Below are 23539 nucleotides of genomic sequence, written 5' to 3'. Positions count from 1 at the left end.
CGGATTTCCACAGCCCACTACAGACCCTCGACGAACAATAAACGACTACGACTATTTTACACACTTTCAAAACAGCTGTTAATACTTACAATTATATTGAATGCATCTCCTCACTAATAGGATGTAATGCTTTCACGGCCCCTCATGAGCAAATGCCATTAATGTACATTTTGGACTTAACACTCTGTGTAGTACAGAATGTCAAAAGTCTTATTTAAATTTAGAAATAGAAGCTTAAACGCAGGCTCCCTTAAAAAAAATGCCTGAAAGTTTACCGGTAAAGTAATTATGCATCTAAAATAACAGTAAACTATTTTTATCGAACTAACGGAATCTATTAATCAAAAGAGGTCGGTAGGGGACCGTTCTACATTAAAATAACGCAGAGGTATTGTGTGAATGCAGTGGAAGTAAGGGTGGCCGTTTCGGTAAAATAAATATTAAGAAAAATGTCATACCTCAAAAACTCAAAAGGTTCCTATGAAAGTTGGCATTTATTTTTTCCACACATTTTCAAAATACTTCGTCGAACAAATTAGTTTCCTATGGAATTTTTAGATTCTGTTTTTGCTGGCCTAAGAAGGACGCTGTCAAGTGTGGACTTCAGGGGTATTGACGAGGGGTCGTACAAGAGGTGGAGCATGTAATTCATCTCGTCGTAAAGCATCCAAAATTCAGTATCGCTTTCACTATTATAACAAACAGTAAATTTACAAATATTTACAACTCTTTTACTAACAACTGCGTCATCTTCAAAATCATACCCACAAGTGTTTCCATCCAAACAAGCGTGTTATGTACTGCGTCCACCCTAATAAATCTACAAAAATTTGTCCTAAAATGAAACGTGCAAGATTTTAGGCCTTTGTTCCTTTATGCATGCGCAGTATTGGAAACAAACCAATTCATATGTGTTGTTTAAGCAGATTTCATATGGGCTAAAAATAATTCAATCTTACATACTCTACCGTTTTCCCGTATATGATACCTATATGATGCCTTACTGCAGCACTATCTCCCGAGATCCATTGGCCCCTCTTCACCGTCACCTCGGCTGCGTCGTCGGCGCATCGATAGATCGAGAGGTTGATCCCAGCCTAACAAATCAACGTCTTCGTGTTCCGCTTCTGGAACATGGGCATCGTAGGCACTTATACCTGATGTGCTGCGGGTGGAGTCTCGTGCCTGTTCTTCTCTCGACCCATCCATGGGCGTGCCTTCACTTTGCATACCGCCCACGTCTTGCAGGGGGATCGAGGAGCGTTCTTCGACCGGCCTGTCTTTTGGTAAACTCAAAAACATTAATGCGAGAGCAGCGTCTACCTCCTCTTGCCGTAACGGGGAGGGTGTTTCCTCTTGTTGTTCGTCGACTCCACCTGCTTTGTCACCGTCGGAGCGGTCGGTCGGTTCTTGCCTTCCTAACTCCACTGCTTCCTGCTCAGATTCCGAAGCGTCCGCGGCAGTCTGTGCCGGGGTTTCAGTTCGCCCTTTGCCTTCGGCGCTTCCTCTCTCGCCTTCTGGTGGAGCTCCTGCAGTCTCGGTAGCGCTGTCAGAACCGCGAGCCCTGCTGTGGCGTTGTGGACCGAGTGAAGGCGGTTGTGAGGATTTGGAAGGCCTGGCAGCCCGACGGGGGGTCGAGGACGAAGCGCCTGATCCGTGTCTCGGCGCTGAAACAATACATCGAGAAGGGATGGAAAGTAAAATAAGAATATGCACTTGCACCATGAACAACGCCCTCGCTGGTGTGAATCTGAGGCGATACAGAGGCATTCAGCCGGCTAGCTTCATGTGTGCCTCCCATTCGCGACATGCCGTTTGGTGATGAGGGTGAACTGAATGAAGTGGCCAATTAATGCATCTCCGTAGGGACAACCGACGAGTCAATCAACATGACCGCCTGGACAACACTGATGTGATGGTATGTACAAAGTACAGCATACTTTACGTAATACGTGGACGATTGAACTGATAGGCACTTTTCCTATCTCAAAGAAACTCAGGAGTTGACCCATCCCTGTTCAACACTAGCTGATATGCAACGATACACGTCTTTCATCATCACTGACTAACCGGTCCCACGCCATGTATAGGAAAAGAGGGATGACATGACGAAACCTCATGATCGGTTTCGGCAGGTCTCCGTTAGTATCCAAGAGGAAATACCGTTCTGAGATACATCAAACGTGCGTTTGTGTGTGTGTTTTGCCTCGGCATCGGCTCGTGTCGCCTTCACCAGGTCATTCAACTACTGAAGCTTCGTTACTCATTTGCGGCGGCCGCGCCGTCATTCCCCCTTTTTACATAAACGCCTCCCTGGTGAAAGCCATTCAGAAAGCAGTGAGGGCCTACCAGAGGGGCGCCACAACCTCGAGCGCCCATGTCGACGTGCTTTAGCTTCAACTGGCCTGGAATCTGACGCATTGGAAAAACAGTAGAAAACGCTGTCGTCTGGAGCTTGCCGAGCGATTGACGAAGGCATGCAATCTCCCAAAAATGCCGACTCCAACCACGTGACCAGAGACACAGATGACACGGCGTGGAGAGACAAGCTATGAAACACACGAGCATCCCGTCACATGTATCACTCACTTTTTTAAGGTCCTCTCGGCGAAACGCCTACACGAACCTCGAGGAATAGGAGAACCCATCGTGTCTCCAAGCCAGATCGGGCACATTCATCCACCAACCACACCGACACACACTTGCGCTTAATTCTACACTATCGTGAACGATTACACGTCTGACGGTAGCCCCTATGCACGTCCGGACAGTCGTCTTTATGTGTATCCGGAGAAGACAGTTACAGCAATAGGCAATAACCTGAATCCGACGTGCCTCTTGACTGCATCAGTAACAAAACGTGGACACACATATGAACACTTCCATAATTGTTTCGATTTGTGTCGACACAGTCACTGAGAGTTAAGTGTCTCGACAGCAGGTTCTAACACGCTTCCGTGTTGGACGCTACACGCGTAGGAGGCTCGACACGAGCGCATGGAACTATTCAAGAGACCACTCCTCTCCTGAGGCACAGGCGTTCGTTGAACATCTGCACTCGCTCGGCTCCGTTTCTGACAGCTGTAAAGAGATGCAGTACAGCTCGGGAAGAAATCGCAAAGGCAGCTGACCAAGAACAGGGACAATAGGAACTAAACAACAAGATGCGTTGTTTGTGAAACGCACATACCTTCAGTGTCTGAATCATCTGTATCGAATCCCGATCCCACGGCTCCCTGATGGGATCCTGCAAACACATAGCGGATCGTTATTTGCACTCCATCACTTGACATCGTAATTTGCGTAGTAGCCGACGTAAGCATACATGCGATAAGCGGTCCCCATCGTCTGCATGATATGAGACGGCGACCGGAGTTACGCAGAAGGAGAGTTCGTGAACAGCGCCACATTTAGTCACGACTACAGGAGGTTAACATTCAAACAGTGTGTGCCAATGCTCGGCACACAGCCGTTAATCACCTTGCCCAGGCTTTGTCTGACCCTCTACCAGGTTGCATCACTCTGCTGTGTTCTGCCCCCTACCCCGCGCCACAATCAACCGTCAGGGTCGCCAACTGAGATTAAGTAGCCAGCGACCAAACAGTCACACATTCCGCGGCGGTTCGAATGACAACAGAAGCACCTCTTACCTTGTCGTCGTTCCGGCGAGGCGTCTAGAATCGCCGCCAGGAGAACCGAGTCCGTCGCCAGGTAAGGGTCTGGCGAAGAACATACGAGAGAAAATCAGGAGCAGCAGCAAAACGACAGGACTGCGGATCACACATCACTCTGCCTGACAGTACCCGAGCACCTGGGACGGTGGTGTTGTGGAATGTGAAACCGGAGGAGTCAGTCAACATAGCAGGTTCCCCTGGCCTTAGCGCCGGTTCCAGAGTCCCATTCTCTCCAGCCCTTGTGTCACCTACTCAGCGTTGTATAGAGCTTCCATTACGTTGCATGAACAGTGCGTGCAAATGTGTGAGTTTGTATAGACTGTCGCTTCCAGATCGCACTGCATGTAATTGAGTCATTCACTGGTAAATAATGAATGTGTCCGAAACAAGTATTCCAGCAGGAATGATAGGGCATGCCGCTTCATGGTTTTTGGCGGTCGTATCTATATCGAGCACACACTGTTCAGTGTTCGCGCCAGTCCCCACAATGGTGACATCCGCCTTTCTTTATTCAGCTACCTGTGCCGGAAGACGTAGGTCCTCTACTGTCCACACAAAGTCCAGATTATAATGAATATACCAGAACAAAAGCCGCACCGCCGTCAGAGGCGCTGGGTTACATGCTTGTTTAGAACGCTTGTTGGACGTGATTTGTGTATACCGCCTGCTATGGGCGTGTGGGGACATGAGAGCATAAAGGGTTACACTTTCATGTGCGTCTAGGGAAAGCAACGGAAACAAACAAACTTACTCTGGAGGACGCTAGGATTCGCTTGCATCCACTCAGACAGAAGCGTCAGCAATTGCATGTGCTGTAGTCGTTTAATAATGGCTGCGAAGAAGCAAGTCAAATGCATAGTGGCGCTATAAGTGAGGAAAAACATATCTTCAGTAGGTCCATAAATCCGGATCAACACAACGCTGGAGAGAGCACTCACGACTACAGGCAACACACGAAAACGTGCAGCGAATGTCCACACAGCAATTGTCCTGTTCCCTAAAGTTAGAAGGACTGCGATGGGAGGTGCCAAACACAATCAATCAATCAACCTATCCATGTCTATCTAAATCTCGATCTATCCGTATCTATTCTTCAATCTATCTCTCACTATCTATAGCTCTCTGTATCTACAACTATCTGTATCTATCTATATCTATATCTATAACCTATATGCTTATCTATATCTCTAGCTATCTATATCTACATCTGGCTTTATGTGTAGTTCTATATCTATCGTTCGATATATATATATATATATATATATATATGTACTTGTGTACCAACCTATTCGTATCTATCTATATATACCTACCTATATCCATGCATATCTATCTACGCAAAAAAATGTGGCTACACGCAAAAAAACCGTTCGGGGGATACACATGCATATACGCGGATGACGACTACTAGTCACACTGAGACATGATAGTACCTTTCGGCATGAGCACTCGTTGATGAAAACATGACCTTGTCTTCGTAGGCACAACAGAAGTGGGCCGTGACAATTTTCGTCAGCATGTGATTCAGTTGACTCTGTCATTTTGCCTATGCCATGTCATAGCCGTTCATTAGATACACCACGATTGACGTCAAGGCTCCAAGGCTCTACACAGACGGAAATTAGCTATTAGCATTCGCGCACCTAGTACCTTCTCAATCCTCGGAGTATACCATCAACTCCCTGGGACAGAACATATGTGAAACAACACGCTGTTCTTACGCTTATCAAGTCTCCATCGTTATGTGATCCGTAACACCTGTCGGCTGTCCCTTGATGCGACACGCATCGGTACCTTACCGATTCGTTGTTGACGTAACCGCTCCGAAAAAGAACCTTCTGCATTTGCTCTAAGTGACGCTTGGATTCTGGCACCGTCCGGTTGAAGCACATGGCGAAGTAACATGTCCCGCGTATCCTCAGCCATGGGTCCATAAAATCCCAACGTTTCCCAACACAGAGCTACCACTCTGCTGTGGTATTCCATGAGTCGATGAAACGGAGACCCAGCTTCCAGTAAAGCAGGCGTTTGTCTCGCAAGGAATGAGAAACGTATAAGACTCGTTTCGGTGCTTATGAGGCACCTCAAGATCGGTTCTGCATGCGCCTTCGGGTAGACCAAATAAATCGAGTAGTCGGCCTTGAGTCTGCCGTAAGCCATGTTAAGGGTACTGGTCACTGTTTGTACCCACTCCGTTTGGCTTGCAACATCGTCTGCAATGAAATGCAACAGGGATACGCGGTGCCTATGTTGGGGTTCGTATACTGTGAGAATGAGCACATATATAGAGTGTTGTCTACCCTAAGTGTAGGGTACCATAGCTCCACAGCTGTATACAAAAGCTTTGTACCTAGACACTCATACTCTGGTTGCTGCCTGTGTATTCATATGCATGCATGGCGATATAAGAAAAACGACAGCGACAAGCTTTTCCGTGTCTAAGGTGAATGTCAGACAAAACGAATACACGATTGGTACGCGTGAGGTAGTCCTTCATTCATGCATCGGCAAGAGGTTCTCAGCCTCCGAAATCTGTCGTAGACTACCGTGCGACAACGATCACCCCAGAACAACTAACGATGTGAGTGTATCAGAAACAGTAGTTCAATCTACACAGAAACTTAGACACCGGTATGGATGCAAAGCTGCCATAAAACGTGTCCAGAATTTCTACTGGCGACTGAGCAGACCTCTCGACATGTGGCTAGACGGTAGGTGCCCAAAGAGCGGGCAGTCTGCAGCCTGACAAAAGTAAGTATCGCAGCTAATGCACAAAAACCGAAATAGTATTGCCCGCATTTCTACTGTTATATGACACAAGTGCGCATACTCGCGTGCGATAACCCGCGCGTGCAATTCCTGGATGCCTCGATTCGTGGCCGAGCGTAGAGAGAGACCGTAAGACTCTCTGGTATCGCACGGTACCTGGTGGCAGATCCCCTTCCCGGCAGTAAGGTTCAATGAGGTGGAAATGTCGAGAGTAATTCGCGAGTCCGAACAGCAAAAATCCCCTCGGCGACACAGATCTCGTGCCCGGAACGACGGGACCTTTGCCTGCGCGAAAACAAAGGAGAAGGAAGCAAGCGCGACGGCAGTCTCAAAATTAAGTTGCGAGCTGTTAAGAAAATAAGTCAACTCCAACGTCAGATGCGCAGTCGGCCAGCATCCAGCATCTATTCACACGACCTTCAGTCGCAGTGAAGGCGAACGTATGCGGGAGTGAATCAGTAGACGTTAAAGTGTAGTTTCACGACCATGAGGCTGCTCCGCGCCTTCCGCTCTATGACGGTGCGACTGAGGTCATAGTGACCACTGCACGACGCAGACACGTGCAAGTTCAACCAGTTTCTGACATGTGTTCACTAGCACGGTTGTTTCTGTATCAGCGAATTCCCATAACAGGGCAGCTATACACAGTGCGTGCCAATTCTGCCGTGGATGTATCCGCAGCTTTTCCTATGGCGCGTAGTCGCCTGTTGCTCGCAGGTGCGTCAACTGTGCGCCGCAGAGAGGCTCGGGGGCATAGCGCCATGCCATGAAACTGCTACAGCAGAGAAGTGCACAGCACGCAGCACGGTTGATATAACATTCAGAAAGACAATTACTGAATTCATGCTTTGGAATTCCAGCTGACGCTGCACACAGGATAGAAGGTATGGACCCATATAATGGATGACCTCCTTAGTCTCTCAGGATCACGCGGAACTGCTCAGAGTATTGCATGTAGTAAACTGCCTTAACCCACTTCGATCCGGTTTCAACATGGATGCGTACACCTATGCTAACACATTCGGAATCAATCACAAAACTCCTACACATACACTTTTGCACTACTGCAACATGACACGAACGTTGCGCCCTGCTCTTCCGGCGCCCAAACCGTGCTCGGCGAATCCCTGATGTTTTTTTGGATTCCGACTGTGAGACTCTGAACTGTGTGTCGAACTACAAGGGGTAGAGAAGCAGTCACGCGTGTGCCTGCCGTGGGGGATTCACGGTGACGAATGCAGGTGGTAGGAAAAAACGGTTCACATGCCTTGGATCAGCATGAACGCAGCAGATGAACGAACACCCGTGCGGCACGCGCGCATGAGGCAAATGCATGTGGTAACGCTACTTTGACGCACATGAACAGGGACGATATGCTCCGAGTTGCGCAGTCGCCCATTCGACGGGTAAGACGGTGAGAGTCAAGGAACATCGGCGAGCGGACAAAGAAAAGAAAATCACAAACCGGAATGCCACTGCGTGTAAAAGATGCACCACGTGCTGTGTATCATCTTTTCCTGCAAAGCGACGACACCAACGTTTCGCTTCACCCATACATGAAATATAGGTGAAGCCCGCGTCGCCTGTGGCGAAGAAAAGGAAGACATAACCTACCTTCCTGCAGTGGATTGAGCAACGGCACTTGAAAAAACAAGACTCCGGTCCTCGGCAAATCTGGAAGGGAAAACGAAACAAAGAAAAACATAATACAGAAAAACTCTATCCAGCGGTAACGGGGTAGGCGAGAGACGATGCGACGCAGACTGTATGCACGCAGAATGGTGTAAGCATCGTCGACGAACGGAGTAGACAGCATTCTCATCGTAAGGCCAAGTCCGCGATTAAGTGGTGGGTGCAACGCAGCTGAACGGAAGTGCGGCAACACTGACTGCATACATGCAAGGGGGGATGGCCCTATACGGCGTTAAGCGAACAAAAACCAGTTCGCACTTGCACGCCTAGAAAGGGGTACACAAACGTGAGACGGGCTAAGACAATCCACGAACGGCATGACAAGTCTCAACCACTGGAAGGATACATGGAACAGCTAACGCTACAGTTGCGGAGGAACTGAGGACGTTTCTGCGGCGCAAAACGGATAAGACCGCGAATCGATGTGCTAATAATCAGGAAACGGTCCAGCAGCAATCACGAACACGATGATGATGAAAATTAAGCAGCATACGCAGAAACAGTAACTCACTCTCTATCACATGAGGGTGTGCTTGCAGCCACACTTGCATGGCTTGTATGTTGACGAAACGGGAAAACAATGGTCGCAAGCCTGGCAAAACAAACAGGCGGAGACAGGTAGCACTTAAAATTTTACACAGATACAAGAATGCATTGTTGCAAGCTGAGGGATAGTGATTCAGGACCGTGCATGTACCGATGTGCATTAGACACTAATATGTGCATTTGTCACCAAGCTCCACGGATTTCTAAGGTTGCCTCGGCGCCGCCGTGCCGAAGGAGGCGTCGTGCGGTCTAAGATATGTATACAGTGCCGTTACGAAACCCGCGAATGCAATTCGGAGCTGACCAATAATCTATGAAATGTGCTGCCACGTAGACTACGACATGCAGACGCGCAAACGCACCCACATAGACGCCTGCTCACGTAAGTGAGTACAGATGGAAGAAAACCACCTCACCAAACCCTCCTCGTGCAGACAAAGAAGGATCTTGTCTATACGTGCACCGGAACATAACCCGCTGTACACGAAGCCAGCTATGTGGAGAGGCGTGAATGCTAGGACCGCTCGTGATAATACGCGGGTTCCGGCATCCCGAGTTTAGCATGACGATACAGGTAGCAACCGCGCAAATTTACCTACCAGTGCATATATATATATATATATATATATATATATAGTCTTGCAGGAAGACAGCACTGCCTGAGTGTTGCATCCTACTCATATCGAGTTACGGAAACAGCATGTCCTGCTCTTCACAAGCATTGTCGATGTAGCCGATTCATTGACGTGTTGTGCTTCGTTGCCTTACGTAGGAACGACTCGCGAAGGGGCCGTGGTTCGCGTCTATCACCAGGAGAGACCGCTTCGAGGAATGCATCCATGTTTCTTTGGATTCCGCTGCCAACGAGATCATCCAGCATCCGTTTCATGTCACTAGCTGCATGAGGTGAGTTCGACAGCATGATCAGCGACTGTGATACCTCACGCTCTGCACGCGTTTGCTCCCTGATGCAGCCAGCCTTCTTCTGATCCTGTAGCCGATCCAGGAAGCCTTGTTTCTCTAAAAAGAAGATATATTTCGTCAGAAATCGAAGCCGTGAAACACTGACAAAAAGAGATTCTACCGTGTGAGCATTCACGGAGACAAGTAGAAGTTTGCTGCGCATTTCTATCGCAGCCGATTGCAGGCTCGGCAACAGAGTCGTCGACAGATCCTTAATACTTGCTTCAAAATTTTCTCCTGCAGCAGACGACAACAGGCAATCATCATCGAGACGCGGGTATGCAATTCATGCGCCGGCAGTTGTACAAAAAGCGCCCCCTGATCTGAAACCATGGACGTTCATCCTCACACGTGACAAGGAGTGCAAATCCCTTCCAAATGCAAGCAGCTCGCAAACGTGATTAGTAGAACCTCAAAACGTCCGATCGACAACTTTGCTCATCACAGAGACCGAGTTACGCAGACCACGTGTTAAGCATGTCGTAATAGGGTCAGATCCAAACCCAGGTGGTGCAGTGGCATAGCGGGTAACGCGCAGCAACCGAGAACCGGCATATCCGAGAGGCAGAAGTACCAAAGAAACCGATGCCGACATTAGAGACTGAAGTGCGTGGTTGGATGCGCCGGCGTACAGCATAGGCAGAGACAGTGATAGAGAAGTGCCTTCACCATAGTTGGCAAAGTCAGCAATACTCTGAAATTACTGGATCCGTAGTGAATACCCTAGTGCTGTCGGGAAATATGAAAAGGGTGCGAATATTTTACTGGCTCTGTCCGTGGATGGGAAACCATCTGCCAGCAGAGATGCACAGTTCGACCCTGTGCTGGACCATGCTTACGTATGCACGGACAAATGCGTGGCTGCCGAAAATGACTGCTACCCAGGTGCGTAGACATTGGAACGCGTGAGTTTCAACATCTCACCCGAAGCACCCGAAGCATTAAGTAACGCTTGGAACGCTTCGCCGAAAGCCGTGGAAGATCCTTGATTCAGCTGTTCGAGGCCGGCTGCAGAAAAAAAGGCAACAAGGGGATAGTCATTTTGAAAATGTCCACATATAGGAATCATTTCATGTATACGCTAACGCAATACGTACTTCCTGAAAACGAACTGTCAAACGTAGGATTTGAGGACCATGTCCCTGAGCTTGTTTGAGGACCCATGTCGACGGACACGAACACTCACACCCGCATACAGACGGGTTCCCCTTAAACATGAATCACGATTTGTAAATCGCCACAGCTCAGACGGAACCCGGTGGACAGATAGATTGTAGGAGCGAGCTGCATATTGACGTTCAGCGGCGCGATTTCTACGAAGTGGGAGGGCATAAGGAAGGACACGTTTAACGCGGGGATAGAGCAAGAAGACGTTCTGTCATTCAGGCACCAATACTGGATGTGACCCAAGCATGGCGTCTCTGGTTCGCGTTTCGACGCTGAGGTGCATTCACTGTGTAAGCAGGACTGTGCATAAAATAAATATCATCTAACTCGCCTTGCGTGTCACTGAAAGCGAGCGGCCGATAGCGTTCGTTGCCTGTCACTGCTACAAAGAATTCTGCCGCAACATGCGAAGAGACTGCTCCATAAACGAGTACTGCATGAACCGATTCCTACCTCCGGCTCTGTCAGAGCCGTCGCCATCTGCGCCCCTCTGGACACTGCTTTGTCTGCTTGAACCTAGCCACAGGACACCAGTCAATGAGTAGAAAGACGGTATCAAGCTTCATGCCGTTGTGCCGGGTCCACAGTCGGGCACGCGGAAACTAAAGAAGTCTTCGCACCGCTGCCGAAGAAGGTAACTAACATCGGGACGCGATATTCTTGTACGGCAGAAAACTACCACCCAGCCTATAAACAACAGATGAACTGACATTACGTGCACGCCCAGACGCGCTAAGCAAAACTCGGCAAATAATTTGTGGTCGTCAGTCCAGTAGCAGTCTCAGACTGAGGGACAGGAGTCTGGCGGCTATAACAGCTTATGCAGACATACATCACTCCACATTGTTGGATCAGGATCACACGTGAAGGCCAGGGTATACACGAGGTTCATTCAACGATACTTATGAAAGCTGTCAGACAGTGACTGGCTGAGAGTTGCATGGGAGGGTGCACAACGCGAGGATGCGCCAGGTTACTCTCATCTTCTCTTAGGCAGAACCCCACCGAACTCACGTCGCATCTCATTTCTGTCCACGAAGAGGAGCAAATCGGAGTCCGGAGCAACGTCTGAAAAAACAGTAAAAAACGCACTGACAGCACTTGCTCCTGAGGGATCGGGGTGCACCCCTATGCGTGGATGCACACTTCTGTACAGATACATAGATTCGACACACAATCACACACATGCACGCCAGAACCTGCATTTGTTTTCAAATTCTCTATGATATAGCTCGATAGTCGTGTTCGAAAAAGCGCCTAAGAGGCGCGGCACATACTCACGAATCACATATAAATTGGTAACCATGCGCGAAAGCCAAATGCCATTGAGGGGCTACAGAGACCTGGGAACCTATTCGTGGTAGCCCTAAAGGACTGACGTACATATAGGCATCTTTCGGCTTTCTTTGATGCCAGCCCTTGCGTGGGGGGCAGCAGGCGACATGCGACCGCACGACGGCAGAGGCGCAGAAATTTGCACAATAAGCAAGCACAGCACAATGATAAGAATATTGGTACCTCGAGAACAAGCCAATAGCAGTGTGTCCGCAGTTTTAATAACGGGAAATGACGTTGGAAGCGGAAGGCGAAACCTCAGTGAGAATGTTTCACATACGGAAGGCCAGATCGCGCCTGGACATCCTGATCTTACGTTGTAGTAATTCCGGTCGTTCCTGAAGTACCTGACCCACCAGACTGAATAGGTCAATATCAAACAGCTGCTGGCTGAATGCTGAAAAGAACGCAAGCATATAGTAGAGAATGTGTTTGGGGATTCACACGTCTGTCCCGAGCAAGTGATGCCGTGCCCCAATGACAGTAGACGGCTGGGATCCTATCACCACAACACTGACAAATCGCCTACGACAGCAGCAGGAAACGAACAAGAAAAGGATGTCCAAACACACGTGGACACAGTAAAGGAGGCAATCAGACGGCAGTCGAAAAAAAACACAGAGGAAATTACCACGAAGAATACGTCATGCAAATCCGAATGAAAGTAATGGGTTCCGCCCTGTGCCAGTACCTTACAGTTAACTCAGCGTGACAATCGCTGACGAATTACACTCTTGTTGGTACCTCTGTGGGGTAATATAAATGTCTGTTATATATCCTATAGGGGTACGCTGTGAAACTGGGAGTCGTATGATAGGGGTCACGAACGCTGCACCACCATTCTCTCTCCAGGGGTGATCGTTGTCTCATAGAGGACGTAATTTCCTGTGTCGGGTTAATCTACGACTCCAGTACTCGACTATTTTCCGGTGCTCCATATACTTCGTGTCTTTGCCTTTATCCGTCGACACGTACCTTCCTCCAAAGCGGCTAGTTTGTCGATGCCTTCCTGCCCTTCTGCGGTTTCCCCAGCTTTGCTGAGCGCCGCGTGTGCGAGTGTCACTGCTGCCTCTAGTAACGCCGTGCGGAGCTCGGATGAGCCTTCGCCAAACACCCCGAGTCGTTCCCACGTGCGCGCGCATTCTGCCTCAAGCTGTGGAATCGGCAGTGCTGATTCTGTTTCTTGTTTCTGTTTTTCAAGGCCTCCCATCGCTTCTGGATCGCCACTGTGACGTTCTGGCGGTGACGCAGCATCGCCGTCTTTTTCACCGCTGTGGTCACTCCCCGTAGAGCCGCGTCCTTGCTGCCATTCCACGGAACCATCTGTTTGCATTGACTCGAAGTCTGAAGCCAGACATGTGTACGAAGCAAGACGGAAATCTGCTCGCACTAACAGGCGAACCAACCGACTTGCTGTTAAATGAAGTCTACTGCCGCCTTGAAAATTCTCGACTTCATCAGCGATACTTTCAAACAAATTCATAGCAGCAGCCTCACGGGACCTCTGCCATGATTCCCGCGATTCGTCTGTACACAAACAAACGCAAAAGCATCCAAATGCTCGGGCGCTATCGTGAAACAATCCTACATAAACAGGCCAGCAGCTAGTCGTGCGCAGTGAAGTGTTCACGGGTGCCAGATGATGGTACGCGTTTAGATTTTTGGGACCTATGTCATTACGTGGTAGGAAACCGGGAGTGACGCACGCACGCAGACTGCCGTGTGAAGCCGGAGGAACTTGGAGGTTACATGAGCGGCAGGACGAGCGAGCGAAGGGGTCTTTCAACACTTCGGAATGCAGCCAAGGACAGAGCGAAGGTCACATGAAGTCAAGGAGGCGGATCGTTGCAAGCGACGCACTGACATAAACTGCTCATGTATATGTGGGCCAGTTCATGCTCTACTTTAGAGGGTTTTGGATCAGAGGGCTCAGCTTCGGAATTCCCACACCAAGCCTTGCTCTGAACGATTTTTCTTCCCCTCATTCATGGACATCGTAGCGGCACTCAAGCAAAAATCACGCCAGCGAGCCACGGAAGAATCGCATAGGTGTAGGGACGTGTGGATCCCTATTCTGCCTTACGACGGCAATCGACTATCCAGCGTACTATAACGTTCCTCTCATGTACGAGATCTCTCAGTCCCGTCAATCAGCCGCCACAATGCCAGCATCAAAAAAGCTTTCACTGACTGTTTTCATGAAACGTGACGAATCACATAGCCAGCACTATAATGGTGCTTGGGAACAGCTCCTACAGAAAAGAGTAATAATGTCCAGCTTTCGTCTCGGAACAGGATATGCCAGTCATGCCCCAGCCTATGCACTGACTCGTCCCGTGCATTGAACGCTGTTGCCGTGGTTTGTTGTCTTAACCTCGTCATCCACCTCTCAGCGATGTGGCCCATCGGCCCCTATACACCCTTTCATCGACCCATTACATCGTTCCTGTTCTATGAATTCTCTGCTTCATCAAACGGAGTTGAAGGGCTACATTCCACCTTTGCTGCCGCCGATATGCGGTCCGGTCGTTTGTTTTCCCTGTCAACGAGGTCCATCTTCGAAGCCTATGTAGGCTCACCTGAGGGGCCGACGACTCCGCGTAGGAAAGGACGAACAACAGCAACCATTGGAGCAAAATCGAAAACAGGTGTGGCAAACCTCGTTCTTCTGAACTTGATTTCGAAGCATATAGCCGGCGGTAATGGAGCTGAACAAATAAAGATAAAAGTGCAATGGTCAAACACCACTGAGATATCCCACTCGAGCAAAGCATGTGCCATTACAGTTCACTATTCTTCTGGTCGGCGACTGCTTCACAGCGTCTCCGAGCTGGCCGATATGCCACGACGCGGCTGGGTAACGGCGTGACAGGCACAGTGCCGTTCAGCACCGCAGCTTCATGAGAGCGCAACAGCACGAAATCCAAATGGACAGCGTAAAGAAGAATGCGTTTGAAGATAAAAAAAGATACTTCGCACCAACTGCGAACCACCACACGGCACGGTCGACACGTTTCCACATCCTCCTACGTCTCGACGCAGAGACGAACCTGAGGCCGAGCATATATGAAGTGGCAAGAAGTCGAGGACGAATTCGTCACATAAGCAAGCCGAGAGATCGCCCCTCAACCAAAACCACATTCCCACGGAGCGAGGCTTGTCATATTAATCTCATAGTGTAGTGAGATAGCCACCTGCCGCTGAAATGCCTGCAGCAATATAGATCTGCAGCTACATCTGCAACATTACATGTTCAGCTACTCCCATGCGCCACGATAATGCAGGTCACTGACACAAGGATTCAGTCACCACCGATGCGAGCCGTGCATCGCCAGAGACATCGCAGAATAAACAAATACATGCGCCACCTAGAGGAAAGTACTACATGCAGTCCCATGGGAACATCAAACAGACGGAGCTTCACCCATCGCCTCGGCGCGAGTGACAGAGGACTCCTCCTTGAACGGGACACAGTTGCGATTAAGTCGCACGTGCAGAACTGCCATCAAAGCGACTCCTGGCCGAGCAACAATCGGCGGGAAGAACAAACCGGCATGCCACGTTCAAGTTCTCAGCCCCTAAATTAACAAGCAATGTGGAAGACGTCTGGAGGCGCAGCATGCAGTCGTCACGCGGTCGCCCGCAGATATCGAGTGTTATCGGCTTCAACGGCCTGTGCCTGCGGTTAATGTGAAAATGACCTTTCGAGCTGATCGAGTGATTGACTGATGAGCAGCCAACAGTGATGGCATCATAACTCAACGCTGTGTGATGCACAACACGGTCCATTACTGCTTCTGCGCTATGTGAGGTACCCAGTAGCATGGCCAAATGCACGAATTTCAACAGTATGTACATTGGTGGTTGTGACTTCTCGCATATAATCGTTGGCGGACAGAAAACCAAACAACACGTGAAAACGTTTCCCACAGAGTTTGGATGTCGTCAACGCACTACACACGCATGCAGACGTGTACCTCGTGCGCCTATGGCTGACACACTAACGTCATGCACGCATGTATTCAGTGAGGGAAAAGATGTCGGGACACTCGTCGTCGTTGTAGCCCCGCAGCTTCAGTACAGTTCTTTCTGCACCCGACGTGGCTTGCTTTAACACAGAAAAAAGGCACGATACTTACTTAGCGGCGTATGTTGTGGTTTGAATAGCAAGCAATCCAGGATGCCGGCGGGACGAATTAGATCTGAAAAGGTGCCGACACCAGATAGAAGTGGGAAACGTCCCGTCAGCAGAGGATGCGGTGATGCGATGACCAAACTCACGGCAGGACCGATAATGGAAGACGATGGCAATTCCAGTTTAGCAAGGACGCATCCTCGAAGCAGAGCCACTGGACACGAAAACACGCATACCTGGTATAAACAAGATGATCACACAGTTGCGATAACAAACGTACCGAGGCAAATACACCATCGGAAATCGACATGCACCGAATGCACAACCGGGAAAACCACGAAGAGAAAATAACGTACCGGGAAACAAGAAGGCGGAACGCACAACGTCAGCAGCGGGTCGTAATTGGGCATGACAGCAGACGTCCCGCGAGGCGGCAGTAGTAAGAACGGAAAACTTGCGCGAAAGGCAGGACGAAAGCAACTAGTAAACAGTGAACCATGATGATGTCGACAATTGGAACTGGACATGTAGCAGCCAGAGCGTAGTGCATGAGGAGGCGAACAGGTTCAAAGTGGTTCCAAGGTCAGTTTTCGTGTGCATACCTTCACGTCTCTCGGGATGTTCCTTAAACCATCGATCCAGGTGAACCACAGCGAGTACAAACCTTCGGCTTTGCTTCAGTTCTGCAAGCAGAAAAGGGACGGTGGCAAGCAAGTCAAAAGCGTATCCTCGGACTCCAGGAAACTTTTGCCGACACGCTGTAGCGGACGAGTTGAAACTGGATTAAGCAAATCTGCATGCAAGCTCTAGCAACGCTTCATCAACGGCAGAATGCGCCACTCAGCATCTTACGCAGGTGATGCCAAACAACGCTACATTTTGACGGGTCAGCATGCACGAAATCAACGAACCTATCGGCCTATGACACATTGTTATCGATCCTGCTACTCAAATCCATTTTTAAATGCACTGGCAGTTTCTTGTGGAGTGCTGCCCACGGGTTGCCCAGCCGTGAGCCTGTATGGTTCCCCTCCTCCGGTCTATCCCCACCGGTATTGTCTAAATCCCGCACACGTACAGCAATACGTACGCGGTCGTACAGAAAAATGATCGAACAAAACGAAGCCTTTTATATTTTCCCTTTGGAACGTTGTCCTTTATGCACACCCGGCACATAGACTATATAACGCAAACGCAACAATATTCCCTGACCTTGTTCGCACAGAACACACATATTAATATAGACCCACATACTCGATTGGCACATGTGCGTAATGTTTTGTCCAACAAGCAGAATCCATGGGGCCACCAGCGCTGGCACGATCCCGCGCCGTCGACTGGTCGCTGTGACTCTTCCAGAGTCTCCACCTGACACGGTGGGCTACAACTGCAACATAATCTCATGTGCACACCCGAACATACGTCTACACGTATCAAAACGGGCCCTGTGTTCCCGACCGCAGGGCCATTCACAGCAGTTGAATTGACTGCCTGTAACATTTTCGGGACATGCTTTTCACACCTGATGTTTGTGGATGATACACGCCATTTGAATAGAATAGCCACTAGCGGTTAGTGCGATGGGCAGAAGTTGCTGCGTCACGGTATGTCGGTAATAGAATGTAAACCAAGCACACACCTTCGGAAACCGCTTTAAGCGCAGTGAGACCTCCGGCACTGGCATGTTCCTCATGAACTGTAGTAAAAACCCGTGAGAAGGTGTCACTAGCAGCAGCCAGCAGGGCATCATTCATTCCATTTCGCGCCCGGAAGCGAATCAGCAACGCGTGCAAGGCCTCTGTGCAGTCATGGCGTGTCGCGTGTATCGCGTTCCACAGCTCGACTGCTTCTTTTCTCGGTCTCCTGGTCATCACTGGATGCACCTTTTGAGAGTCTAGAGAGAGCACAGACAAGCAAGGCAAAAACAATAAAAGACTGTGTCGTGTAAAGCCGCAGCAAGGTCGCTCCGCTGCTGTTCACGGCTAGTGCGTAAACGCGCCTAAAAAAGGGCGGCGATAACCTCGGTGGAACGAAAGCTGTAAGACCTGGTTCCGCAGGCGACCTGCGGTAGCGAGTCTCCCATAGGATGGTGACGCTGTGGTGATGTCTGATATGAGAAAAAGCCAAGATACCCAATAGTCTCATTTCTGCCCAGTTCTAAGCAAATATTAGTGCGGCGCTGATCAACTGCTCGATCCCTTCCATCGACTTCCGTCTCTCGGCGCACCACCACGTTAAAGAGGGGGGACCACTGATATGGGGACGTCGAGCATAAAACATGAACAAGCACGCAAGGATTATAACTCGTGTGATTCCGGATTCGGCTGGCAAAGCACCATGCCATTTCCCCCCATGTACTGTCTGCATATGTGAGTGCTGATATCTTGCGAATACTTGACTCGAGCCCCATACAAACCCGAACAGTGAACCCACAGGTGACATAACAGGCGGGACCGGACAACAGTCCGGCGCATTCCAACATGCCACACTTACGGTTGTCGTGTGGAGCTGATGTGCATTACGGTCACGACACATGTGCATCGCATCCCCGGCACTCTCGATGTTTTCCTTCCATATTTATACTGCACAATTTTAAAACTCGTTGAAGGACCGTTTGCGCATTTACTTCCACTTGTAGAACTGTCAGTTTTCTTTTTGTCGGGGACATTTCGGCCTCCTTCGTCTATTGATAGGATATGCCACAAGGTGCTTCCAAGCGACCATACTTGCGTTGGCTCTGCATGTTGTGTTCTGTCCTTGCGTTTATACATGACGTTCATAAACTGCTTCCACAATGGTTAAACCTGCCAATATCTTTGCCAGCAACAAAGTACGCGCGTGACTGTTCTGTTCCTTTTCCGGATCATTCAGTCCTTACGCAAGAAAAAAGAAGCGCGTGCCACGACAAACTCAGCCGTCATCAGGAGGTGAACAATGCATTCCGCTACAGGGCGCGTAGGTAGAGAAACAAACTTCCGAGCTCTGCTTCTCAGCCTTCTTCGGACGCTTGCTATGTCATCCGCAAGAAGGGTAAGTACACCAGGTAGGTCGGCAGCTGTAAACCAGCATACAGATAAGTGGAACATACCAGTATCACGTCAGCTAACTCGCTAAACTGGGAACAAACCCTAAACCGATGTGACAAAGCGCCATTGCTGACCAACATTGCACGCGTCAAAACACTCGAGGTCAGACAGAACGAAACAGAACTGATGTACTGGAAAGATCAACTCGAAGACCAAACATGGCGGGTCTAAAACAGTCACAATCAGGGTCCGGGCTGACAGAGAAGCATGGAACGAAAGGTGGAAAGCTACGAATGCACGTCGCAGGCATGTAATCCGGAACGTCTTCCACAAACTGTCGCATGTCGTAGTCACTCGATAACCAACATGTAGAATGCCGTTCTGGAATCGACACTGAAACAATTTGTCGCGATCATTCTCCGCAAGAGCGAAATAAAGTAACCGAACAAGAAAAGGTTGCCAGTCATGGATGTGCGAACGCCAAGACAGGAACATCAGGGGGGCAGAGGCAACACGCAACAGAGTAACTTCCTGCAACGAGCTATTCACGAAAATGCCTGTTAATGATTTACTGAACAAGTAAAGGGCGTCAGAAGTGGTTGCTTCGGGAATATCGCAATACAACCACACGCCCTACTCGGCAAAACGACCAGTACTGTAGTCGAACAAAAATCGAGATACTCCAGGGCACACATAAGCTGCTGCTTATGTTACGCATTCACATTCAGTGACGAGGTGGAGCGCACAAGAGAGACCAACCTTTTTCGATTTGCCACAGAAGGCACGCGTTTGCTGTATCCACAGCTGTTCGAAGCTATTCCATCTAATCTGCATTACTTCGATTCTCTGCGATCGATCCCGTGTCTGATTCAGTTAGATCAGGCAAGGGCTCAGGCGACTTGGAGACTTGTGGAATGGGGACTGCAATTTGCCGAGCTACATGGTCGGCCAACGGCCTGCGGAATCGTATTTCTACCCGCCGATACTCTACCTGCTGAGGCGTGCAAAGCCGCGACATGTTCAGGAAAAGCGTTTTCAAATGTTTGAAAATACGCGTTGTCCAGCGGAGAGTGGACGGCACCACCAGACGTGACTGGGCGGCCTGTAAAAGTGAGGATCAAACGGCAGGACCCGTTCGTGGCAAAGCAGAGGAGGGATATCGTTAACAATGAGGCGAAAACGAAAACAAAGGTCGGGAACCTGGGAACTGCAATTGTCGAAAAACGAGTGAACCAAAATGGGAGGTTGGAGACACGATTCGCCTGCATGAAATGACAGCTGTCGGTAATTATCTCTGTTTTGTGAGCTACGCACTGTGTGCCTGTACCAGTTTTCACGTGCAATAGATACACGTTTTGGATGTTCACACGCTCTTTCGTACACTATCGTCATTTCATTCATGTTAACGCTGAGGCTCGACAGGATCGCCTACTTTCTGCAGTCTCTCTTAACACTACAGTCGTATCAACAGAGTCCTCTGTTTCCTCTACAGGCTGTTCAGCCTGTGCAGCAGCTCGGGGAACGCGAGAACGAGTCCTTTTCCTGGGCACGTCGTCTTTCTCCTCTTCTGGGGTCTCTCTTTCCGCATGCACCCTTTTCTCACGTGGGCGGTTCGCCCCGGTATCCTTCCTGCTGCTGGGTTTACGCTTGTTCTTGCTTTGGTCTTCTCCTCCATCGCTTGTTTCGCTACTTTCACAAACCGGGTCCTGTGGCGTTTCTTCTCTCTGTGACAGACGTCTGCTGTGTGTTGACCCCACACTGAGCGGCGCCGGACTATCGGTTGAAGAGAGCGAACGCAGCAAGCCACGCGGTCCAAGAGGACGCGGAGAGACTGAAGTAGAAGATGATGGTGAAGCAAGGTGTGGGACAAGGCAACGGTGAACATACACTTTGAGGAAATAGATAATGGCAACGACGGCCATGAGGACTGCTAACTTCGATGAAGGACTTTTCACTGAGCTGAGTTGACTTTTCGAACGCCATTTGAGACGCTTGGACGTCGGTTTCTGAGCTCTTTCTTGTTCAGCGGCTAAAAACTCATTTGCTGTCGGATGTTGCACCTTTGTAGATGTCTCCGTGAATGAATCCTGGCCTCTTGTTTGCTTTGACCCATTCTCGTCGCTGTTTGAGACAGTGACGGAGGCGGACGCCTGCGTCCCGGTTGATTTTTCATTTTTTACACTGTACATGGTTGAAATACCAATCGCAGGTCCACGTGAACAAAGAAATTGCTTTTGAAAAAAGGCAGTCTCATCAACTGAGCATGTTGCTAGACCGCCGTAACTGTGCCCCCGCAGCTACAACTCTTCATGATTCACTACGGGGAGCGTGGAGAATGCTCGGTCAGGGCTGTTCAGTTCAGGAAAAACAATAACGAAGAATGGTGCGACACAGAAGACACTGTCATTTAAGATGCAATTGACCTGCCACGAAGGATGCAAGGACATAAGTTTCTTAGTAAAGTGGCGGTCCTCCGCGCCGTTGCAACCGTGCACGCCAGCAGCACCAGCGGCGACAGGTCCTTCCCGATGATTGAGGGAGGGGGAGCGCATGAACAGAGACTCCCCCTGAGTGTAGTTCCCAGGTTTTACATAAGGTGACAGAAACAATGCTACAAAAAACTGGACGACGGGGCAGAGAGGATATGGAAACGCTTTTAAATAGTAGTCTCCAGCTGTGCTATATGGAATCGCGGGTCGACTCATGGCTACGTGCCTGAGCGTTTTTTAGACGACCCAGGGGTAAGCCTGACGCCTCAGAGGCGTGGCGGGGGCGAACTTTGCAAGAAAAAAGGCCATAGAGCTGCTTGTTTTTAACTTGTCCTGTACTGAGAGATGGCTGCTAGTGTGTGGCAAAGACGAGAATTGACAAGCAGTGCCAGCCTTCGTAAATTTGATTGTCCAACGGATTCGCATCAACGTACTCTATGGGCGCCGGTGTACCTCGGGAGTATACCGTTGTTATGACAATCTCCATGCGACATTAACAGGTCTGTGCTCCTGATTATGCTTCACTACTCGCACTGCAACCACGTAGCAGTGTCTAGGTCTCGGTGCATATCTGTCAGTATATGCGTCGATGAAGGTGACTCAGAGTTGCTATGCTTGCCGAGTTTCAGTTGTGAACACAATTAGCCATCATAGTGCGGCAACAGATGCAAGGGAAGTGAGACATTGTAGAAAGTCTATGCAAGACCGAACAGTGCACCTAGTCATGAAAAGAGTTTGCACTACAGCACAACAGATGCTTGATCCGAAGGCAGGCCGAGCATCGATATGGGTAAACTGGTACGCACGAGACGGCAACTCAACAACTAGCAGTGAATTTGACTGCTGTCGATTAAGCGGCATTACATCAGGCGAAGCATGCGAGAGACGGAGATGTGTAGTAGTGCCTGGTTCCTCACCCCCAACTTGTACGTCTGTCGTCAGCAGAAGTGTCTTAGGGTTCAGCATGTTGGAAACAAGTATGTAGAGTGTCAGTGGCCTCATATACACAATGCCACCAGGATCGCTATTCCGAGGGAAGTAGACGGGGACGCGCAAACGATATCTTATCAACCACGAGCCCCGAGACACTTTAAGGGTCCCACGTTACGCAGACTGGCAAGTTCCTGAACCGGCGAGCGAACAAACAGGAAACAATCCATTCTCTCCGTCGCGAGCATGGTAACGGTCTCTGTTACCATGGGAAAAGAAGAAAATCTGAGTTGGTATGCTTCGTGCAGTTTCGTGGTGCATTTGGAATGAGGAGAGTGAATCGGAGTTTTATATCCTTTAGCATGTCACGTTGGATCCATCCGTTGTTGTCCAGAGTAGCCCGTCGCTCTCGTGAGGCGAGTTTGCGAGCAGAGGGTGTACAACGATGTTTTGGTTGACACCACCGGTCAAATTCCAGTCGACCTCGTCCACAATGACGTACCTTTCTGTGTCCCCACTTCGCTGTATGTACAAAACAGTTTTCGGCATTCCCGTTCTGAGCGCCCTGCGCTACACATCCGATAGTGCTTTGAACGGTTGATGCCAAAAGAAATGCTTGCTCTGCTGTTCAGTGTTAGCGAAGCCAAGAACAGAAAGTGTCTCTGCGGGAAGTTAATTGGCCGACGACGTTGGATCAGTGAAGAACTGAAGCACGTGTACGGAATTTCTCGTTTGATATGCTGTATCAACCAATCAAAAATCGTGATAGCTTTGTGGCGTTAATATATCTCTAGCAATGCCTGTCAAGATTCT

General features: G+C 49.4%; 1 protein-coding gene across 1 annotated transcript; it reads right to left on the bottom strand.

Annotated features, from left to right (window-relative positions):
* Positions 1-1011: 1011 nt before the first annotated feature.
* TGME49_213480 (hypothetical protein) lies at positions 1012-18140 on the bottom strand (the record flags this gene model as incomplete). The annotated part of the gene is made up of 19 exons (XM_018779607.1): positions 17921-18140; positions 16884-16964; positions 16286-16348; positions 14726-14854; positions 13122-13673; positions 12463-12543; positions 11826-11879; positions 11265-11327; positions 10569-10652; positions 9450-9881; positions 8647-8727; positions 8058-8117; positions 6600-6728; positions 5474-5887; positions 4426-4506; positions 3651-3719; positions 3191-3247; positions 2350-2412; positions 1012-1667 (listed from the first exon to the last, which is right to left on the bottom strand). Exons 1-19 carry the CDS (start codon positions 18033-18035, stop codon positions 1012-1014), a joined length of 3264 nt encoding a protein of 1087 aa, XP_018637891.1. The 5' UTR covers positions 18036-18140.
* Between the last annotated feature and the right edge of the window lie 5399 nt (positions 18141-23539).

The sequence above is a fragment of the Toxoplasma gondii genome, chromosome V (assembly GCF_000006565.2).
Source record: "Toxoplasma gondii ME49 chromosome V, whole genome shotgun sequence".
In the NCBI taxonomy this organism is placed as follows: Eukaryota; Apicomplexa; class Conoidasida; order Eucoccidiorida; family Sarcocystidae; genus Toxoplasma; species Toxoplasma gondii.
The sequence above is the reverse complement of the archived record's forward strand: the minus strand, read 5'-3'. Positions and strand labels throughout refer to the sequence as shown.